The 19,772-nt window shown below is 40.2% G+C and overlaps 1 protein-coding gene across 12 annotated transcripts in view; it reads left to right on the forward strand.

Moving 5' to 3' along the window:
• The window catches only part of PKP4 (plakophilin 4), a 256,672-nt gene that overhangs the window by 53,359 nt on the left and 183,541 nt on the right, over positions 1 to 19,772 (forward strand). For 11 of the 12 annotated variants that reach the window (XM_040229137.1, XM_040229141.1, XM_040229128.1 and 8 more), the window contains one exon: positions 18,521 to 18,657. In XM_040229137.1, the coding sequence (XP_040085071.1) occupies positions 18,526 to 18,657 (132 nt within the window). In that variant the 5' untranslated portion in view covers positions 18,521 to 18,525. Of the gene's footprint in view, positions 1 to 18,520; positions 18,658 to 18,779; positions 18,877 to 19,772 lie in introns of those variants that run through there. The other variant, XM_040229140.1, reaches the window with a different exon arrangement.

The raw sequence follows: 19,772 nt of genomic DNA on the forward strand, positions 1-19,772 counted from the left end.
TGGGATTGCGAAGAAGTGACTTCACTTTCACTTTTCGCTTTCATGCACTGGAGAAGGAAATGACAGCCCACTCCAGTGTTCTTGCCTGGAGAATCCCAGGGACCGGGGAGCCTGGTGGGCTGTCGTCTGTGGGATCGCGCAGAGTCAGACACAACTGAAGCGACTTAGCAGCAGCAGCCCTTCGTGGTGGGCTTTTGTTCACAATTCAAATATTCCTGGGTCTGCCCCCAGGGGTAGACTTCCTCCATCCTCCATCTCTGCTCATTGTGGTTCTTTCTACCACAGAGTGACTGCTGCCTTTTTCCTTCAATAGGTATGTCCAATTTTCCCCACCCAGGGAACATTTTATCCTTTAGACATTCTGTATAAGACATTGAAAAGAGAAAGGAAGATGCCAGTGAGGAAACATTAGGAACCATTTTGTATCCTAGACAATTCCTCATTCTTACTGACAGTTTATAATTGATATATAGGTAGGAAATTGATACTAAGAGATCCAGCTGCTCTAAGAGTAAGAGTGTAGTGACTCAGAGGAGAGACTTGTTGAGCTATAAAGTGAGCAGATTGCCGTTTCAGTGTCTTTTTCTATCCTATCAAAATACCAGTTTGCTCCATCTTCACCAAACATTTTAAATTAGTCATATTTACGGTGCCTCTGATGTTCAAAATTACATATGTTGCTGTAATTCGTACAGGGTGTAAGGGCACACACTTTAATGTAGACAGATGCTACTTCTGTCATAGCCTTTTTAATCCTGGTATGCTGATTGGGCATCAGATTTTTATATTTACACTATTACCTTAACTGTAGAGAGATTGTGGGGCGGGTGTGGAAAGTCATCTGACATGTGTTCTCTTTCTTTGTACTGCCAGGGTTCTAAATATTTATCAACATTACTTATTCATACTCTGTAATGCCATACTTTTTTGGTGAATGTTCTACCTTTCAGAGGGTGTTAGATAGGTTTTCTGCAGTATTCAAGAGACATGAGCATATAGCCCTATCAACCTATCAGTGAACTTTGAATCAATTTACGATCTTCAGATTAATAAAGGCAAACCTCCCCCTCTACCCCCCAAATTAAAATAATACAAAAATGCATCTAGGGCACAATAGTTTAAACCCAAAAGTCATACTTATCTTTTAAGACCTAGTTGTGTCGTGCCAATTTATATTCTGATAGATTATGAATTTGTGATGAATTTATTTTGATATGCTAAAGTTATCTTTGCACTCTGAATAATGAAGTTTTAAGCAAAAAAAAAATGTATCGGGGTATATATAAAACATAGTTAATCTTTGAGGTATTTTAACACAATTTTAGAATCATTAAATGCTGTTTTTGACTATTCATGAAATCACAGCATATATATCTATGTTTTTATTAGCAGCAATAAAAACATGTCTTTAAAGAATGGAATAATTCAATTCAGTCCCTTAATTTTTCTGCCCATTTAATGGGGACTGGTGATGTTTAGATATATTGAAACATAATCAAGACTTTGATAACAGCTTTCTGGATTATTGTGGGAATCATAACTCTGATGTGTAGGGTTTCATTAAAAGTACACTTTAATTATACGCTAGATCTGCAGCTGAGAATTTAGAAATACTAGTGTGACCACATTGTGACAAAGGTTGTGTTATCTCCTGCTAATGGAATGTAGCTTCCTTGACTTGTGGCTATTTTCCTAAGTTCTTCCTTTAATAAAGACAAAACCCTCACTCTAAAAAGAAACAGGTTACCCAAGTAGGAAGATTGAAAATGAAATCAGACTCTTTCTGACATTTTTAGTGCCAGCTACTGAACAAAAGACTTCTTTAGGGAAGCAGTTTATTCAGTGGCTTTTTTACTATGAGCCATCTGATACATTAAACATTTTTCAGTAAGCGCAGCAGTAGAATGCCACTTTCTGTTTTCAGCTCCTCACATAATAAAACCTGTTCTGTCAGCAAGCATTGTATGAAATGCCCTAGCACATGTGTTAGACACCAAAGGAAAGACATGTCTAAGACAAGGGTCCTGGTTTCAATCAGCGTAACTCTACATAGATGAGAGAACATTTACAGGACAGATACAAGTAGGTGAAAATGAATATTGCGTGCTGGTTAAGACTCTAGATTAGTTGGACCAGAGGAGTGAGTCATCAAAAAAGAAAAAAAAGCATTTCCAGAGCACGTTGAGAAATGCCTTCCTAAGAAGGAGGCACGTACAGACTCTGTCGAAGGAAGAAACAGTTTGGTGAGGCAGAAGGCAGTGAGCTTGGTTTTATGCTTGCTTGTGGAATTTGACACGACAGGAGGTGGAGTAGCTACTCTCAGGAAGCAGCAAGACAGTCCAGAGCTAGAGCTCTGTGAGGGGGAGGGGGAGGCTGTGATTCCACTCAGCCAACCTCACAGCAGATCTCAGGCCTGGGGTTAGCACCAAAGAGAGAGGCTTTGTGTTGAGGGAGCGACTGCGTGCAAGGATGCTCACGGTTTGGGGACAGGCAGATGCAGTGGGGTCCCTTCCAGATTTCTACCTGACTTTTGCCTCTGATTTCTGTGGTGATCTATACTGCTGTGTAAATTTCCACCATCCACCATTCTTCATCCTTGAAAGGGCTGCTCAATTCCTCTTGTTCCGGAAGACCACAGTGGTCAGGGAAGACTTCTGTGAGCCCATGTGGGTTGAGGGAGGAGAGGAATGCAGGGGAGAGGAAACAGGCAAAGGTCTAAAAGCCATGTTAGAGGCTTCTACTGTGATACCAATCTTCACAGAACATTTTCTCAAATCCTTGAAGTCAGTGGTTTCAGTTTTCCATATATATTGTATGCTGCTCCTGCTGAGTCACGTCAGTCGTGTCCGACTCTGTGTGACCCCATAGACGGCAGCCCACCAGGCTCCCCTGTCCCTGGGATTCTCTAAGCAAGAACACTGGAGTGGGTTGCCATTTCCTTCTCCAATGCATGAAAGTGAAAAGTGAAAGTGAAGTCATTCAGTTGTGTCCGACTCTTCACGACCCCATGGACTGCAGCCCACCAGGCTCCTCTGTCCATGGGATTTTCCAGGCAAGAGTACTGGAGTGGGGTCAAAATTGTGCTTTTTAGTTATTTTGAGATAAATTTTATTTGAATGCTGAAACTTCGCAGTACTTCAGAACAAACAAATATTCTGCCCTTTGGAGGGGGAGAGTTTGCTGTAACTTCAAAATATTTAATGTATTATTTATCTGATGAATAGTATTTGCTTAGTTAACTGTGTTACCTGACTGAACTTCCTTCTGGAAAGCAGTACTGAATTTTATTAGAGAGAGACACAGGCAGACAGACACACTAAGACCAGTTAGGAAGACATTTTCAGAGTGAAACATTTCTGTTGTCTAATTTTATTTGCATTCAAGCTTTCATCCAGAAAACATTTATTTACCTTTCCTTTGACTGTGGCATGCCATTTAAAATGTTATGTGTGAAATAGCATATGTAAACACACACTATTCATAATAGATACCCTCTCTGAATCAGTCCCCTAGTATGCTTAATAAAAAAATCTCAATGAAAATATATTTAGTCATAAAAATGGATAGTAGTAAAGCCAGTAGAAATGGTATGTTATGAATTGTATCTTAATTTTTTTATATGTTATGATAGCACCTTGTTGGAGAGAAGTTTTTCTGGTTGCTTATTGCAAAGTTAAAGACAGTTCTGTATTATTGCATAGTCTTTTGTATGCATTTGTGCTCCCAGGGAGACCAGATGAGAAATAGACAAATACTGTGAACTTTAATGACTACAGGCTTTATTTTTAAGATGTATAAAATAGGGAAAACCTTCCTAGGTGCTTTCTGGATGTCACATGTGGAATACAGAACCATGCTATCCTGGTTCTTGGTATTGAAATCGTTTGCACTTTAGATGAGTAAATACACTGGTTTTTGAATGCAAAATTTAAAAACAGGTTTTAGATATAAATGATAACCTAGAATTAAGGCATGGTTCTGCAGAAGTTGACTTAAACTAGTGAATGTTGAAAGTATCAAGTTTCATTGCTGTGCATATGGTGGTCACGCAGCACATGAGCACAGCAGATAAACGGAAGTGGTAGACTGTGGATAGGGCCCCATGTACAGCTTCCATGGACAGCTTGGTAAGTATGTAGCTGTTTGCTTTTATCATGTTCATGGACATCAGTTACTCGTGTTGACTAACCTTTTCATTTGTTTTGTGTTAACCCTTTCTTACATTTCTGAATTGGGGTGAACCACTCCTCAGCTAGATTTTTTTTGGGGGGAACAACTAGTGGCAGAGGCCAGGCCTCCCTCAAACCCATCCCGAGTTCTGAGGTCACCACAGTGCTGAGCCTGTCCTCAGTTCTGCACTTCTAGGAACCAGAACTAATCTGTAAACCAGAGCACTCATTTATTAATTTATGAATTCTTAATTGCCAGAGTGGTCATGGTTGTTGAGTAGGCTTCTCCCTTCTGGCCCCCGGGTAACTGCTGCAGTGATGAGCTTAGAATCCTGTCAAAGATGAGAGTTTCAAGAGACCATCTCTTGTTTCAGGACCATCTCTTCCCTTAAAGAGCTTACAGAGATCTTTCTAGTAGCCTCATATATTTGACTTCCCCAGACAGGGCCTCAATCTAGATTTTCCTCTCCCATTCTTCACACTCACAATGTCCCCTCCTCCAATTCTGATGTTAATTACGTGTGATGGGGCATAATCACATCTGTGTTTTATATAGTCTTCCTGATTATAGATTTTATAAACTTCTTGAGGGGAATGCGTTTACTGGTTCTTCGTTTGTTCCCCAGGGCTTCCCACGTGGCGCTAGTAGTAAAACATTCGCCTCCCGGTGCAGGATAGCAAGAGACTCGAGTTTGATCCGTAGGTCGGGGAGGTCTCCTGGAGAAGGGAGTGGCCCCCCACTCCAGCACTCTTGCCTGGGAAATCCCATGGACGGAGGAGCCTGGTGGGCTGCAGTCCATGGGGTCGCTAGGAGTCAGACACGACTGAGTGACTTCACTTTCACTTTTCACTTCCGTGCATTGGAGAAGGAAAGGGCAACCCACTCCAGTGTTCTTGCCTGGAGAATCCCAAGGACGGGGGAGCCTGGTGGGCTGACGTCTCTGGGGTCGCACAGAGTCGGACATGACTGAAGCGACTTAGCAGCAGCAGCAGACAACAACAACAACGGTTCCTTCATCTTTTCCTACCCAGAGTTTTCTCTCTCCTTTTCTTCTCCTCTTCTCCACCCTAATTGTAAGCTGTTGGCATTCTCTGCACACGGCGCATTGTGATGTTCTGTCTCTTTGTCTTTGTACTCACTCTCATGTTCCTGGATGTCCCTCCTGTTGTGGCGTATTTTATTATCTTTACTGTTGCATTTACCACACTATTTTTATTCCTTTCTCTCCTGATAGAATGTGAGCTCCTTCAACACCATGATGATTCTGAAGCCTGACACTGCTTGGCACATAAATATGTCTTTGATAAAAGTGAAGATACACTGTCGTTCTTCCCCTCAGTCTTCATCTCATTGTTTCCTTCTTTCCTCAACAAACTCTATTGAACACCTACTATGTTTCAGGCATTTTATTGGTGCCGAGAATGCCGTGGTGATTTAGATGAAGAGTTCTGGTCTCACTGAATCTAGAGTGTACGATTGGTAGATGCAGAACAGTGAATAGGAAATTGGGTCTAGTTCACTGCATGCTCCATCTGTGATAAACAAAATGCTAGAAGCTTTGTAATTTTTTTCTTGTGCTTTTTTCAAAAAGCTGTTTGGAGCTGTTAAGTGTGGAAATGTGTGTGTGTGGAAATGTGTGTGTCTTCTGGAAAATATAGTATTAAGTGCACAAAATCTAAACGAATTAAAGATAGAAGGTGAAGTTGCTTAGTTGTGTCCAACTCTTTGCGACCCCATGGACTGTAGTCTACCAGGGTCCTGTGTCCATGGGATTTTCCAAGCAGGAATACTGGAGTGGGTTGCCATTTCCTTCTCCAGGGGATCTTCCCAACCCAAGGATCGAACCCAGGTCTCCTACATTGTGGGCAGATGCTTTACCATCTGAGCCACCAGGGAAGCCCTAATTAAATTAATTAAAGGAGGCTGAAATACAGGTATCATTTCTCTGACTTCAACTTGCTGAAGACAGGGACAAAAAGGATTGTTATTACAGTTGTTAATCTACCACACTTCCAGTTTTCATGCCTTTTTAGATGTAGGATTTTCCAGAGCTACTTGAAAATTTGGAATCATTACATTATTACTTAAACCAGTATTATTAAAAGAGACTTCAAGCATGTATAAGATCAGCATTTTTGATAATGTTGCTGCTGCTAAGTCGCTTCAGTCGTTTTCTGACTCTTAGCGACCCCATGGACTGTAGCCCACCAGGCTCCTCCGTCCATGGGATTTTCCAGGCAAGAACACTGGAGTGGGGTGCCATTGCCTTCTCCAGTTTTTTATAATACTCCAAATCAAAACTGTCAGCTTTCCTTCTTTACCTGTGCTTTTAGGAAAGCACCTTCTAGATTAATATCTATATTGAACTGGACTTGTTTTAGGCAAATTGTTGTACGGCTCGGATATGGAGTTGATCTTCCCAACCACAGTACCAGTGTGTACGATATACCATGTCTATTTCCACATAAATGTTCATGGGACAAGCATGAAAAATATAATTAAAGTTCACATCTGGCCTGGAGCAGGTTGAGTTCTTTTTCTGGAAAACCATTTTATTCTTTCATTCAGAAATGTCATTTTCCAAGAAATTGTTACCCAACTTAACAGCCAAAACACAACTCCATGCTTAATTTTGTTGGCAGGAGCCTTTATTGAAGAGAACTTTAATTTTTCTGTACTATTTTCTTTAAAGTACTTAATGTTTTTCTTATAATACGCTGACATTATTGGAAAAGCCAAGAGAGCCAAATTTTAATTGTGAAGGATGGAGCAGTACCTCTTTCTAGCTTTATTTGCTCATTAATAGTAATTATTATCTTGTAGGATTTCCCAAAGCATGTTCCTCAGAATGTTAATAGGTGGCCCTGAAAACAATTGTGGGTGAGATAAGTGTGAGATACTGAGATAGATGAGATTAAACAGGTTCATTTACTTTGAGATTTCTCAGTCTTTAAATGCTCTATGCCACTGCTTCTGAATCTTGAACATGTGTACAAAACACTGGTGATGTTATTCACATGAGGATTGATTCAATAGGTCTGGGGTGAGGCCTGAAATTGTGGGTTTCTTCTAAGCTCTAAAGGGCTGCCAGTATAGCTGGCCCACAGGTCTCACTTTAAATAACAATGTGTTTAGGAATCTTCAAGAGGAAGCATTTCCCACACTTATACTTCCTAACTTTGGAAACATTGTTTCTGATGTACTAGAAGTAGTCCATGGAGCATATTTTGAGAATTTTAAATTTTAAATTGAATCTTTCAAATTACAAATAAATTTACAATTTAAAAAGAAGTCTGATATAACACTTCTGAGACATCTAATACAGAACTTGTAGGTTATTATCAGCTAGAAAGCCTGGTGTAAATCACAAGACACTCAGAAGTCATTTAAAGAGTCCATGTTAAAAAAAAATCACTGTCATAAACTAAAAACACAGACACTGCGTAAGATAACTGGTTGTATACTTCTTTTCAAAATAGATCTTATAAATGTTACTAATGCCCAAGTTGTTAATTAAACAATTTTGCTTTGTTTTTATTGCCTCTGGTTATTCACTTACAAATTACCATATTTCTGAGTCCCCATATGTGCTGTGCAAGTGGTTTTATTAGTCTTTAATCTTTAACACTAGCATTTGATATGGAAAACTAATGATAAAAACAAATTTTTATTTAAACTGCTTTAGATTTGATATGGCTTGCCATACCCTTGATTACATATAAAATAAGAGTCTAGGGAAGATTTTGAGAAGTCTATTAAACCTGAAGCAAATTTTACATATAAAAGCTTAATAAAATGAATGCGTTATAGCTAGGCTTCTCCCTACCTGTGTCCTTCTGCTGCACCTGGTGTTCAGCTCAGTTGCTCAGTCGTGTCCAACTGTGACCCCATTTGACTGCAGCACACAGGCCTCCCTGTTCATCACCAACTCCCGGAGTTTGCCCAAACTCCGGTCCATCGAGTCAGTGATGCCATCCAACCATCTCATCCTCTGTCGTCCCCTTCTCCTGCCTTCAATCTTTCCCAGTGTCAGGGTCTTTTAAAATGAGTCAGCTCTTCACATCATGCGGCCAAAGTATTGGAGTTTCAGCTTCAACATCAGTCCTTCCAATGAACATTCAGGACTGATTTCCTTTAGGATGGACTGGTTGGATCTCCTTGCAGTCCAAGGGACTCTCACGAGTCTTCTCCAACACCACAGTTCAAAAGCATCAATTCTGTGGTGCTCAGCTTTCTTTATGGTCCAACTCTCATATCCATACATGACCACTGGAAAAACCATAGCCTTGACTGGATGGACCTTTGTTGGCAAAGTAATATCTCTGCTTTTTAATATGCTGTCTAGGTTGGTCATAACTTTCCTTCCAAGGAGTAAGCATCTTTTAATTTCATGGCTGCAGTCACCATCTGCAGTGATTTTGGAGCCCCCCAAATAAAGTCTGACACTGTTTCCACTGGTTCCCCATCTATTTGCCATGAAGTAAAGGGGACGACAGAGGATGAGATGGCTGGATGGCATCACCAACTCAATGGACATGAGTTTGGGTGAACTCCGGGAGTTGGTGATGGACAGGGAGGCCTGGCGTGCTGCATTTCATGGGGTCACAGACAGTCGGACATGACTGAGCGACTGAACTGACCTGAATGATGGGACTGGATGCCATGATCTTAGTTTTCTGAATGCTGAGCTTTAAGCCAGCGTTTTCACTCTCCTCTTCACTTCTCACTTTTTTACTGCACTTTCACTGTACCTACTGTAGTGTGCTTATTTATACGTGCTATTGAAGCCCTTCTTTGAGCTTCCTGTATTTGAGCTCTTGAAAGTGAAAGTGAAGTTGCTCAGTCATGTCCGACTCTTTGCAACCCGTGGACTGTAGCCCACCAAGCTCCTCCGTCCATGGGATTCTCCAGGCAAGAATACTGGAGTGGGTTACCATTTCCTTCTCCAGGGGATCTTCCCGACCCAGGGATCGAACCCAGGTCTCCCACATTGCAGGCAGATGCTTTAACCTCTGCACTACCAGGGAAGCCCATTTGAGCTCTGAGTACCCCATTTATCTTGAGATGTATTTTATTGTGGATGTTTATTTACCTTGTCTTTCCATTTAAGCTGTAAATTGAATAAGAGGTCTTATTCATCTTTATATTTTCAGTTACACCTAGTTTATAATATCTTATTTAGTAAGTCGAAGAGCAATAATGTGTTAAATAAACTATATCTTTAGAAGATAATTCAGCATGTAAAATTTAATTTTTTAATCTTATAATACTTTGACACTGATAAGTTAAAATTCCCCCCTGCATCCTCATTTCTTGTCTTGATGGTTGTATCAGTAACACTTACCATGTAACAAGTCATCTGAAATCTCAATGGCTCAAACAACAGTTTTTAAATTTCTCATTAATTCTAGATTGTTAAGGAGGTTCTGCTAATCTTACCTGGGTTCACTCAAGTGGCTGCAGTCAGCTGCTGACTTGGTCAAGGTAGAACTTTCTAACATGGCCTGTTTTACATATTCCAAGATACTGGCTGGCGTCGCTGGGCCTGTCTTCATAGCATCTTTTAATCCCGAGCTCTTTTCACAGCATAGTGATTTCAAGGTTTCTGAAGAAGCTGCACAGCCTTTTTAAGATTTAGCCTCGGATGTTGTACATACGCAGTCACTTCGGCCACATTCTGAGTCACAAGAGGCCATCTCCACGTTCAAGGGGTTGCCAGTAGGCTCTGCCTCTTTCTCTGAGGAGCAGCAGAGGCGCAGTTCCCTGGAATCCTGTGAGTGCCCTTCATCCCATTAGGTTAAACAGGAACTTTAGTACAATTTACTTTCTTGAGTTCCTCACACCTCTCCTGTTGGTAGCTTGTGGAGTTTCTTTAGACTTAACCTTCAATTTCCTGAGTTATTTGCTTAGCACTGTTTCTTGTGTACTAACCCTTCTTTGATCATATTTATTATTTGGTTGCAGAGCTTCCTTTGAAGAGTATTGAAGCTACATTTTCTTGGGTCCTGGTATGTCCTAAAATGCCTTTATTTTTCTTCATATTTGGATAATGATTTTTGGTTAGTACTTAGAAATTATTACTGTAACCACCAGGCTTATGTGAAACTGATTCTCATTCCTTTGTTTGCAATTTATTTTTCCTGCATGGTAACATCTACAATCTTTTCTTTATCCTTGGAACCAAGAAATTTCAGTAGATTGGGTTTAGATGTAATCTGTTTCATTCATTTTGTTTACTTACTGGCCCATTTTAAGTATTAGTTTTCAGATCAGAAATTTCCATTTCTTACTTGTATTAGTAGTCTCCTTTTTTCCTTTCTTTTCGTACTCGTCGTAAATAAACATAACTCCTGGATCTAGTCTCAAGTCTCCAGACTACTCTTATCTTTTTTTTCTCTCTCTCTTCAGGTAGGGAGTGGGGTGCGGTGCTCAGATCGAATCCTTTACATCACTCTTATGAAATATTCTTTTTACAGAAATTGATTCTGCTGTTCATTGCATTGATAGAGATTTTTGGTTTTATCCTCTTATGATTCATTTTCAAGGTTTTTGGCTGTGTTTCTCTTCACACACACAGTTTTCAATTTAAACGCTAAAGATGTTAGTTTACCACTTCGCTCTTTATGTTTAGGGAATTTTGTCCCTTCTGGGCATCAGTACTGACTGAAGCCCTGTTCTCTCCATGTTTGCCTGTGACTGCCGCTTCAGCATGTGCAGGGCAGGGGCCAACCACCCACCTAGTGGCATTGTTTCCCTCTTGATCATCTGATCGTGGCCCAGCTCTAAGAACCCCAAGATCCTCTGACTCTGAGCTCCCTGATCTACTGCTCCAGCCACTCGTCAGGCTTGTGTGTGTGTGGTTTGGTTGCTTCTGGTATTTTGCCATAGGTCTGCAACCATTATTTTTCTAATATTTTGGCACAGTGATGGCATTTTTTGAATTCTTAGACTGGCTAATTTTCTTATCCTAAAAAAGAGAAAATGCTTTTTCCATTATTTCATGGTGTTGTGAGTTGGAAAGTAGCAGAAATGTATGCTCATCTCACCTCTCAATCCAGTCATCCCCCCTCAGAGTTACATTCTTATCCTGTTGGTTATCCCCATCCTATCTTTTTTATACCCTTTCACATGTCAGACAGCTGTGTGCTTTAAAGGATCCCAAATCCTATCCCAAATAAACAACAACAAAAAAAAACTGAATCTATAGTATTTTCCAAAAAAGATTTCCTTTTTTTTTTTTTTTTGCTCTTTGTAGGAAATGTATTTTTAGAAAGGTTGAAAATACCAAAGTGCAGTCTCTGTTTATCCAATATAGAATCCTTAGTTTTTATTAAAGTTTTACAGGATTTACCTGTCATGACAGGAACCATGTCAGTACTCCACCTGACTCAGGGGCACACAATGTAAGTGGCCATCTCAAGGTGTGAGTCATGCTGTTAATACTTCAGTTTGCTGATGCAAAAGACTGGAGAAAAAAATACAGAATCTGATGTATTTCACTGGATTGCAGAGGTTAAAGCGTCTGCCTGCAATGTGGGAGACCTGGGTTCAATCCCTGGGCCGGGAAGATCCCCTGGAGAAGGAAATGGCAACCCACTCCAGTATTCTTGCCTAGAGAATCCCATGGACGGAGGAGCTTGGTGGGCTACAGTCCACGGGTCGCAAAGAGTCGGACACAACTGAGTGACTTCACTTCACTTCAAGACAAAATAAAGTGTATTATAATACTTTGATTTTGTTTGTTTGTTTGTTTGTTTAATTTTTACTTTACAATTCTGTATTGGTTTTGGCATAGATTGACATGAATCCACCACAGGTGTACATGCGTTCCCAAACATGAACCCCCCTCCCACCCCCCTCCCCACAACATCTCTCTGGGTCATCCCCGCGCGTCAGCCCCAAGCGTGTCATATCCTGCATCAGACATAGACTGGCATTTCGATTCTTACATGTTATTATACATGTTTCAATGCCATTCTCCCAAATCATCACACCCTCTCCCTCTCCCTCTGAGTCCAAAAGTCCGCTATACACATCTGTGTCTTTTTTGCTGTCCTGCATACAGGGTCATCATTACCATCTTCCTAAATTCCATATATATGTGTTAGTATACTGTATTGGTGTTTTTCTTTCTGGCTCACTTCACTCTGTATAATCGGCTCCAGTTTCATCCATCTCATCAGAACTGATTCAAATGTATTCTTTTTAATGGCTGAGTAATACTCCATTGTGTATATGTACCACAGCTTTCTTATCCATTCATCTACTGATGGACATCTAGGTTGTTTCCATGTCCTGGCTATTATAAACAGTGCTGCAATGAACATTGGGGTACATGTGTTTCTTTCAATTCTGGTTTCCTCTGTGTGTATGCCCAACAGTGGGATTGCTGGGTCATAAGGCATTTCTATTTGCAATTTTTTAAGGAATCTCCACACTGTTCTCCATAGTGGCTGTACTAGTTTGCATTCCCACCAACAGTGTAGGAGGGTTCCCTTCTCTCCACACCCTCTCCAGCATTTATTGCTTGCAGATTTTTGGATCGCAGACATTCTGACTGGTGTGAAGTGGTACCTCATTGTGGTTTTGATTTGCATTTCTCTAATAATGAGTGATGTTGAGCATCTTTTCATGTGTTTGTTAGCCATCCATATGTCTTCTTTGGAGAAATGTCTATTTAGTTCTTTGGCCCATTTTTTGATTGGGTCGTTTATTTTTCTGGAATTGAGCTGCAGGAGTTGCTTGTATATTTTTGAGATTAGTTGTTTGTCAGTTGCTTCATTTGCTATTATTTTCTCCCATTCGGAAGGCTGTCTTTTCACTTTGCTTATGTTTTCCTTTGTTGTGCAGAAGCTTTTAATTTTAATTAGATCCCATTTGTTTATTTTTGCTTTTATTTCCAGAATTCTGGGAGGTGGATCATAGAGGATCCTGCTGTCGTTTATGTCAGAGAGTGTTTTGCCTATGTTCTCCTCTAAAAGTTTTATAGTTTCTGGTCTTACATTTAGATCTTTAATCCATTTTGAGTTTATCTTTGTGTGCGGTGTTAGAAAGTGATCTAGCTTCATTCTTTTACAAGTGGTTGACCAGTTTTCCCAGCACCACTTGTTAAAGAGATTGTCTTTACTCCATTGTATATTCTTGCCTCCTTTGTCAAAGATAAGGTGTCCATATGTATGTGGATTTATCTCTGGGCTTTCTATTTTGTTCCATTGATCTATATGTCTGTCTTTGTGCCAATACCATACTGTCTTGATGACTGTGGCTTTGTAGTAGAGCCTGAAGTCAGGCAAATTGATTCCTCCAGTTCCATCCTTCTTTCTCAAGATTGCTTTGGCTATTCATGGTTTTTTGTATTTCCATACAAATCTTGAAATTATTTGTTCTAGTTCTGTGAAAATTAATACTTTGACAAAATTTGTCAGTAAGGAGGGTTCACTTCAGTCACTTAGTCATCTCCAACTCTTTGCGACCCCATGAGTCGCAGCACGCCAGGCCTCCCTGTCCATCACCATCTCCCGGAGTTCACTCAGACTCACGTCCATCGAGTCCGTGATGCCATCCAGCCATCTTATCCTCTGTCATCCCCTTCTCCTCCTGCCCCCAGTCCCTCCCAGCATCAGAGTCTTTTCCAGTGAGTCAACTCTTCGCATGAGGTGGCCAAAGTACTGGAGTTTCAGCTTTAGCATCATTCCTTCCAAAGAAATCCCAGGGCTGATCTCCTTCAGAATGGACTGGTTGGATCTCCTTGCAGTTCAAGGGACTCTCGAGAATCTTCTCCAACTCCACAGTTCAAAAGCATCAATTCTTCGGCGCTCAGCCTTCTTCACAGTCCAACTCTCACATCCATACATGACCACTGGAAAAACCATAGCCTTGACTAGACGGACCTTAGTCGGCAAAGTAATGTCTCTGCTTTTGAATATGCTATCTAGGTTGGTCATAACTTTTCTTCCAGGGAGTAAGCATCTTGTTTCTTGTTCAGGTCAGATTTTTCTCTTCCTGTACCATCAAGTGTTCTTTCTGTGTTCTCAGCTAAGCTTCAAGCTCATCATTAATTTTGTGCTTGTGCCTGGAAATAATGGTGGAATCCTTTCACCATCCTCCTCATCCTCTCGAATGAATACACCTGTGTCCATTCCTGTTACTGTGCCACCCATCACTGGAGGTGGACACGGACCTGAAGAAGAGGTGTACATTCCCTTGTCCCTTTCTTTCTGTCACCTCAGATGCTGATATCGATACAGCAGCGTCACCTTGGCTTTGTGGAAGCCTCTCTTCATTCTTGATTCACTCACTGTGCTCCTGAGCCTGAAGTGCCTGCTAAATCTTTCCCCTGTGTGCTGCTGCTGCTGTGTTGTATGTTGTGTTAGTCACTTAATCGTGTCCGACTCTGTGACCCCGTGGACTGTAGCCCACCAGGCTCCTCTGTCCACGGGGTTCTCAAGGCAAGAAAGAATACTGGAGTGGATTGCCATTTCCTTCTCCAGGGGATCTTCCTGACCCAGGGATTAAACCTAGGTCTCTGCACTGCAGGCAGATTCTTGATCATCTGAGCTATAGAGCTAACCTAAGTACAAGATCCTGTGTTTATGCTTGGTGGTTTTGTTTTTTTTTACATCTCATTAGAAGCAACTCATTATTGCAGTGTATCAGCGATTTTTATATTTGAATAGCATCACCTGGTAAATTCAGTATTCTTACTCATTGAAGAATTTGAGCATGCCCTGTATATTACTATTACTTTATGGTTAAAGTTTTTGATTAGGGCTGGCCCAGGATCAGAGCTCTCTAGCATTACATTAGAAAACTCTGTAGTTTGATATATTTTGTTCAGCTATTTACAGAATGTCAGAGGCAGCAGTTGCCCTTGTGCCTGCCCTATTTCTATGCTGATTATAATACCATGGGGGACTTCTAACATCATCATGCCTCAATGAGTCTAGACACATTGGACTTCCGTCGTTACAGTGCCAAAGAGAAATTAGATGAGCTTAACATGACTTTCTTTGGCGTGCCCCTTTTTGATGCTCACAGTCATCTCTTGGATAAAATCCTTGTAAGAATCTCACCCAACATCTATGTCTAGCTCTCTAGTTTGTAACGTGAAGAGAGTCTACTTTCTTCTTTCCAAAAACAGCAATGGCATTTTCCTGTTTCCAGTTTTCTGGCACCTTTTCCATTCTCTGTGATTTTCCAAAGAGCCAAAATGGTCCAGCAACTTATTTGTAAGTGTACTCAGGTCCCTAAAATGTAATTGCCCAATCAGGCCAGTTGAGATAATTGAGGGAATCACAAAGCTTAATTTCTCACAGTCTCTTTGCCATATAAGTAGTCATTGCTTTTTTGCTTTGCTAATGGGGAGAAGTAATAATATTCTGTAACTTTAGTCTTAGCTTGATTCCTTCCAACTTCTAAAATTGTTACAAGAGCTATGTAAATGAACAGATTACTTTACGAGGTGTATAGCTTGTCAGTATTATGGCATCCCTTCTTTGTCCCATCCTGGTGATGGTATTTAGGGACTGTTCAGAGATGAGGTGTAGAGAAGTGTCTCACCCTCAGTTATGCCTGGGTTCCCTGGTCATCATCGTCTATCCTGTGAGTGTTAGTGATTGCCTGCAGTGTCTGCTAGTCTTTGAGGAACCCGAGAGTAGAAATCGTGCCTACCTATGCAAGTCTCCTGTCTTGCCAAATAATGGTTTCTTTTTCATCACCTCTTCCTGTTGATTTCAGTGTTGTTTCTCCATCACTTGCCTCTTGCCTCTGTCTTCGTCTGACTCATATTTTGCTGCCTCAGCTAGGTGATGAGCCACTAATGGTCAGTGACCTTTTTTTATGCCTGTACTCCTGTATCACCCTGCATGTTGTTACATGCGCAAAGTGGTATTCAGAGGATGTTCATCTGATACCACAGATCTGGACAGTCATCAGAAAATAAACATCATGAAATTAAGTATGGTGCGCTCACAGTGAGGTAATGCAATTACAACAGTATTTTTCAGTATCTTTCTTTAAATAGCAAGGATCCTCCTATTTTTAGTCAAGAGTAATTACTTCCCCAGTGATGTTTCTTTCTTTTCCAAATTCTCTTTGTTCACTGAAAATTTGCTTCTCTTTTTCTTATACATTGGTTATTTCAGGGTATTATACTCTTGACATTTAAAATTTTTGTTTCTTGGCATTATTTGTTTCACTGTTGCATAGTAACATTTTTGTTCTTTGCAACCATCTGCTTATTTTAAGGTGTGTAGTTTTTTGATGGCATAGAATATTTTCATATCTTTACTAGCCTTAAGTGCAAGTCTAGGATTGTTATGTGTGGCTTTTTTTTTTTTTTTCATAGACTTTAAATCTTATCTATAATGAGCACTGGCTAAATACAGAAATGCATTATTTTATCCAGTTAATGATACTTTCCCCTGGAGAAGGGAATGGCAACCCACTTCAGTATTCTTGCCTGGAGAATCTCATGGACTGAAGAGCCTGGTGGGCTACAGTCCATGGGGTCACAAAGAATTGGACACGACTGAGCAACTAACAACAACAATGATATTTGAGTGCACTATTTTATATATCAATATTAACATACATACTAAAAAAATAAAGATTGTCATAAAAATCATCCCATGGTGTTGTGGGAAGAATTAGTAAGCTCTTTTTGTAAGTGAGGAAGTGATGGCTCATGTTCAAGGCACTTAGGTTTTGATCCTGGACCCACATACTTTAAGCCTGGAGGTCCTCCTCCCACTTGAACTGGAGGTCCTCCTTTTTGCAGTTGAGGCTGCACTTAGCCTGGGGCTTCATAGAAACTGACAACAAAGAATTTACCTCTAGAGCAACCATGAGAACTCATGGAGAGCCCTGTTAGGGGAAAGTACACATACTCATCAGACCCATTTTCCATTTTTGCCCAATAATATGGCAGCAATAAAGCAACATTGACAGTACCCTGGAACCTAACCCCAGCTACACCAATGTGCAAGTCAGGAGAGTGAGGAAGGAGATAGAGGCTCAGGTGATAATGTTCATTTTCCCTTGTCTTACAGATTATGGGTTTGGAAATAAACAGCAAGCTGATATTGACATTTGAGGGAATGGGGACCTTCTCCCGTGTTCCCCCACCCCAGATCATCCTACAGAAATGAACATTGTTGAAGTTGAAATAAAAATATGAGAATAGAGTCATTTTTAGGAGAAAACTATGAAGAATGTCAAAAATAGCATTTGTGGTCTCAAATACAAGTATACAGTGTAATGTATTAAGCAAATAAGATCTCAGGAGCACCATAGCACTTGTGCTCAGATTTGCCTAATGACTGTTACGAGACATGGAAGAGACAGTCAGTCCTTCATTCATGTATTCATTTATTTGGTGCAGATTAATTGAATATTATATATGCCAGGCTCTAGGCTGGTCTTATGGTATGATAAACTCTATTCTGGAGGAGACAGACAGAGAGACTGACAGGTAAACAAGTTATTAGAATATTTACAACATTTTATGTGGGTACCTTTTGCCAGTCTTTTTCAAATTTATATAAAAATCCATATCAAATCAGTAAGTTTCCTAGCAAACACACCGCTCTCAATATGTGTTATGTAGGAGAGGCACTATTCACTTGGCAAGAACCCATTTTTCTGTCACAGTCTATGATCCTGAAAAATAAATTCTCTTTCAACACTATCATCACAGTCATTGTCATCTTTGCATAAACAGATTCCTCTGAGGAAACCAAGCTAGGTATAATACTCCACCAGCAGTCTTGATTTTTTAAATACCATAGAATTTTGCCTATTTTTTCAAGCCTTTTGTAAGTTTTACTTCCCCTTTTCTTCTAATGCATAAGCTTCTTCTGCAATCGTAAAGTGTTTACAGTTGTAAATGTCTTCTTACTCGAGTACTTCTTTGAAAACTGACCCTTATAACAGTCTAGAGTATTTGTTACTATTTTGCTCATGATAAGGTAATCATATTTACTTAATGGCAAACTGTTTAGAAAATTCAGCAATTTTATAGCATCTAACCGCTTTATCGTTCTTGGTGTATTTTTCCATCGTCTTAACACTTTCCACATCATTTTTAGACTGTGATGTTGTTTAAATATTTTCTCAGTGTTTTTTATTGTCATTATTATTCGTTTTTTTCTTTTTTTTTTAGTATTTGATAATACTAGTTCTACCCTAACCCTAGGTGTTGCCTTTATACATCGTATAGCCGTATGGCATTGTGATCAGGGTGTGTAGAAGTCTGTAGTAGTTCCTGGAAACCCTGTGTAAGCATGCAGCCCCTGCCTGTTCCTACACAGGAGCAGATGAAAGTGTTAACCCTTTGCCTGCTTGGTTGCAGGAGGAATGCCAGCTCCTGAACAGGCCTCATTGGTGGAGGAGGGGCAACCACAGACCCGCCAGGAAGCTGCCTCCACTGGCCCCGGCATGGAACCCGAGACCACAGCCACCACTATTCTAGCTTCCGTGAAGGAGCAGGTACCTCCTCTGATTTTAGACTTTGCAATTAATTTATTCTTCAATGCCTTTAAAAATTAATCTTTGGATGTGTTTTCAATTTGTCTAACGTCCTTGACGCCTTCACGTTTTCTAATTATAAGGTGTTTACATCCCTGAGTACATTGGGATGACTGGCAGGTAGAGCCGCTCCAGGTGCCAGTCAGAATCGGAACATGCAGGATACTTGTGCGTCTGCAAGTAAGGACAATATCAGTGGTGATTGGTGTCTCTGTCTCGCTCGCCTTGCAGAGTGTGTGCATGCACGCCCAGCTTCGTAAAGCGTGTTCCACATCGCTGACTTTTCTGTCAGGACTCTGGCGACTTGAGGCCTGTGATAGCCTTAGACCTGTTGAACGTTTTAACATAGGTATTACATAGGGTTGTCTCCGTGATTTTTTGGATTAAAGGTTCTATTTGTTGTGTTTGTCTTAATCAGAGTATACTCATCTTGTGAGCTACTGTTCTAAAACTTGTCACACTGTGCCAGTTTGCTTAAATGTCATGTTTATGTTGATTTTTTAAAGGTACTTAATACTGTTATCCTTCAGATCCAGGTAGCCTTCTAAATTAGATTTTGATCTGGTGGGCTTAGAGAAATTTTAACTGCTTAAGATTTAGAAGCTTAATAAGGTGAATGTGAGTGTAAACCTCCAGGGAGACTTTTCTTTTCTGCCCTCCTCCCTCAAAAAACACACAAGCAACCAAAAAAGTATATGCCCTCTGTGAGGGTTATTTTGTTGGAGATCATCTAATAGTAAAATTGTCTTTTTAAATCTTATGATTTAAATTACTAGTCTTTTTTTCCTCAAGAGATACAAGCTTAAATGTTGTATGTAGGCTGGAATTCTTTGAAAAATCAGTGTCAACAATTCCCACGACTAATGATGACAAAGAGTGAAAGGATGTTTAAAACTTCCTTATTTTATTTTTTGCTGTAACTTAAAGATGGGTGTGTATATAAAAGATTGCTCTAAAACTAGGAGATGTGTCTTAACATTAGAGCTGTATTTTCAAGAAAAAATGATTTCACAACTTATCCTAGTAGCAAGATGTCAAAATATTTTTCATTTGTCACAGAAATTTGAAGTTTTTAA

This window comes from Oryx dammah, unplaced genomic scaffold, assembly GCF_014754425.2.
Source record: "Oryx dammah isolate SB20612 unplaced genomic scaffold, SCBI_Odam_1.1 HiC_scaffold_27, whole genome shotgun sequence".
Classification (NCBI taxonomy): Eukaryota; Metazoa; Chordata; class Mammalia; order Artiodactyla; family Bovidae; genus Oryx; species Oryx dammah.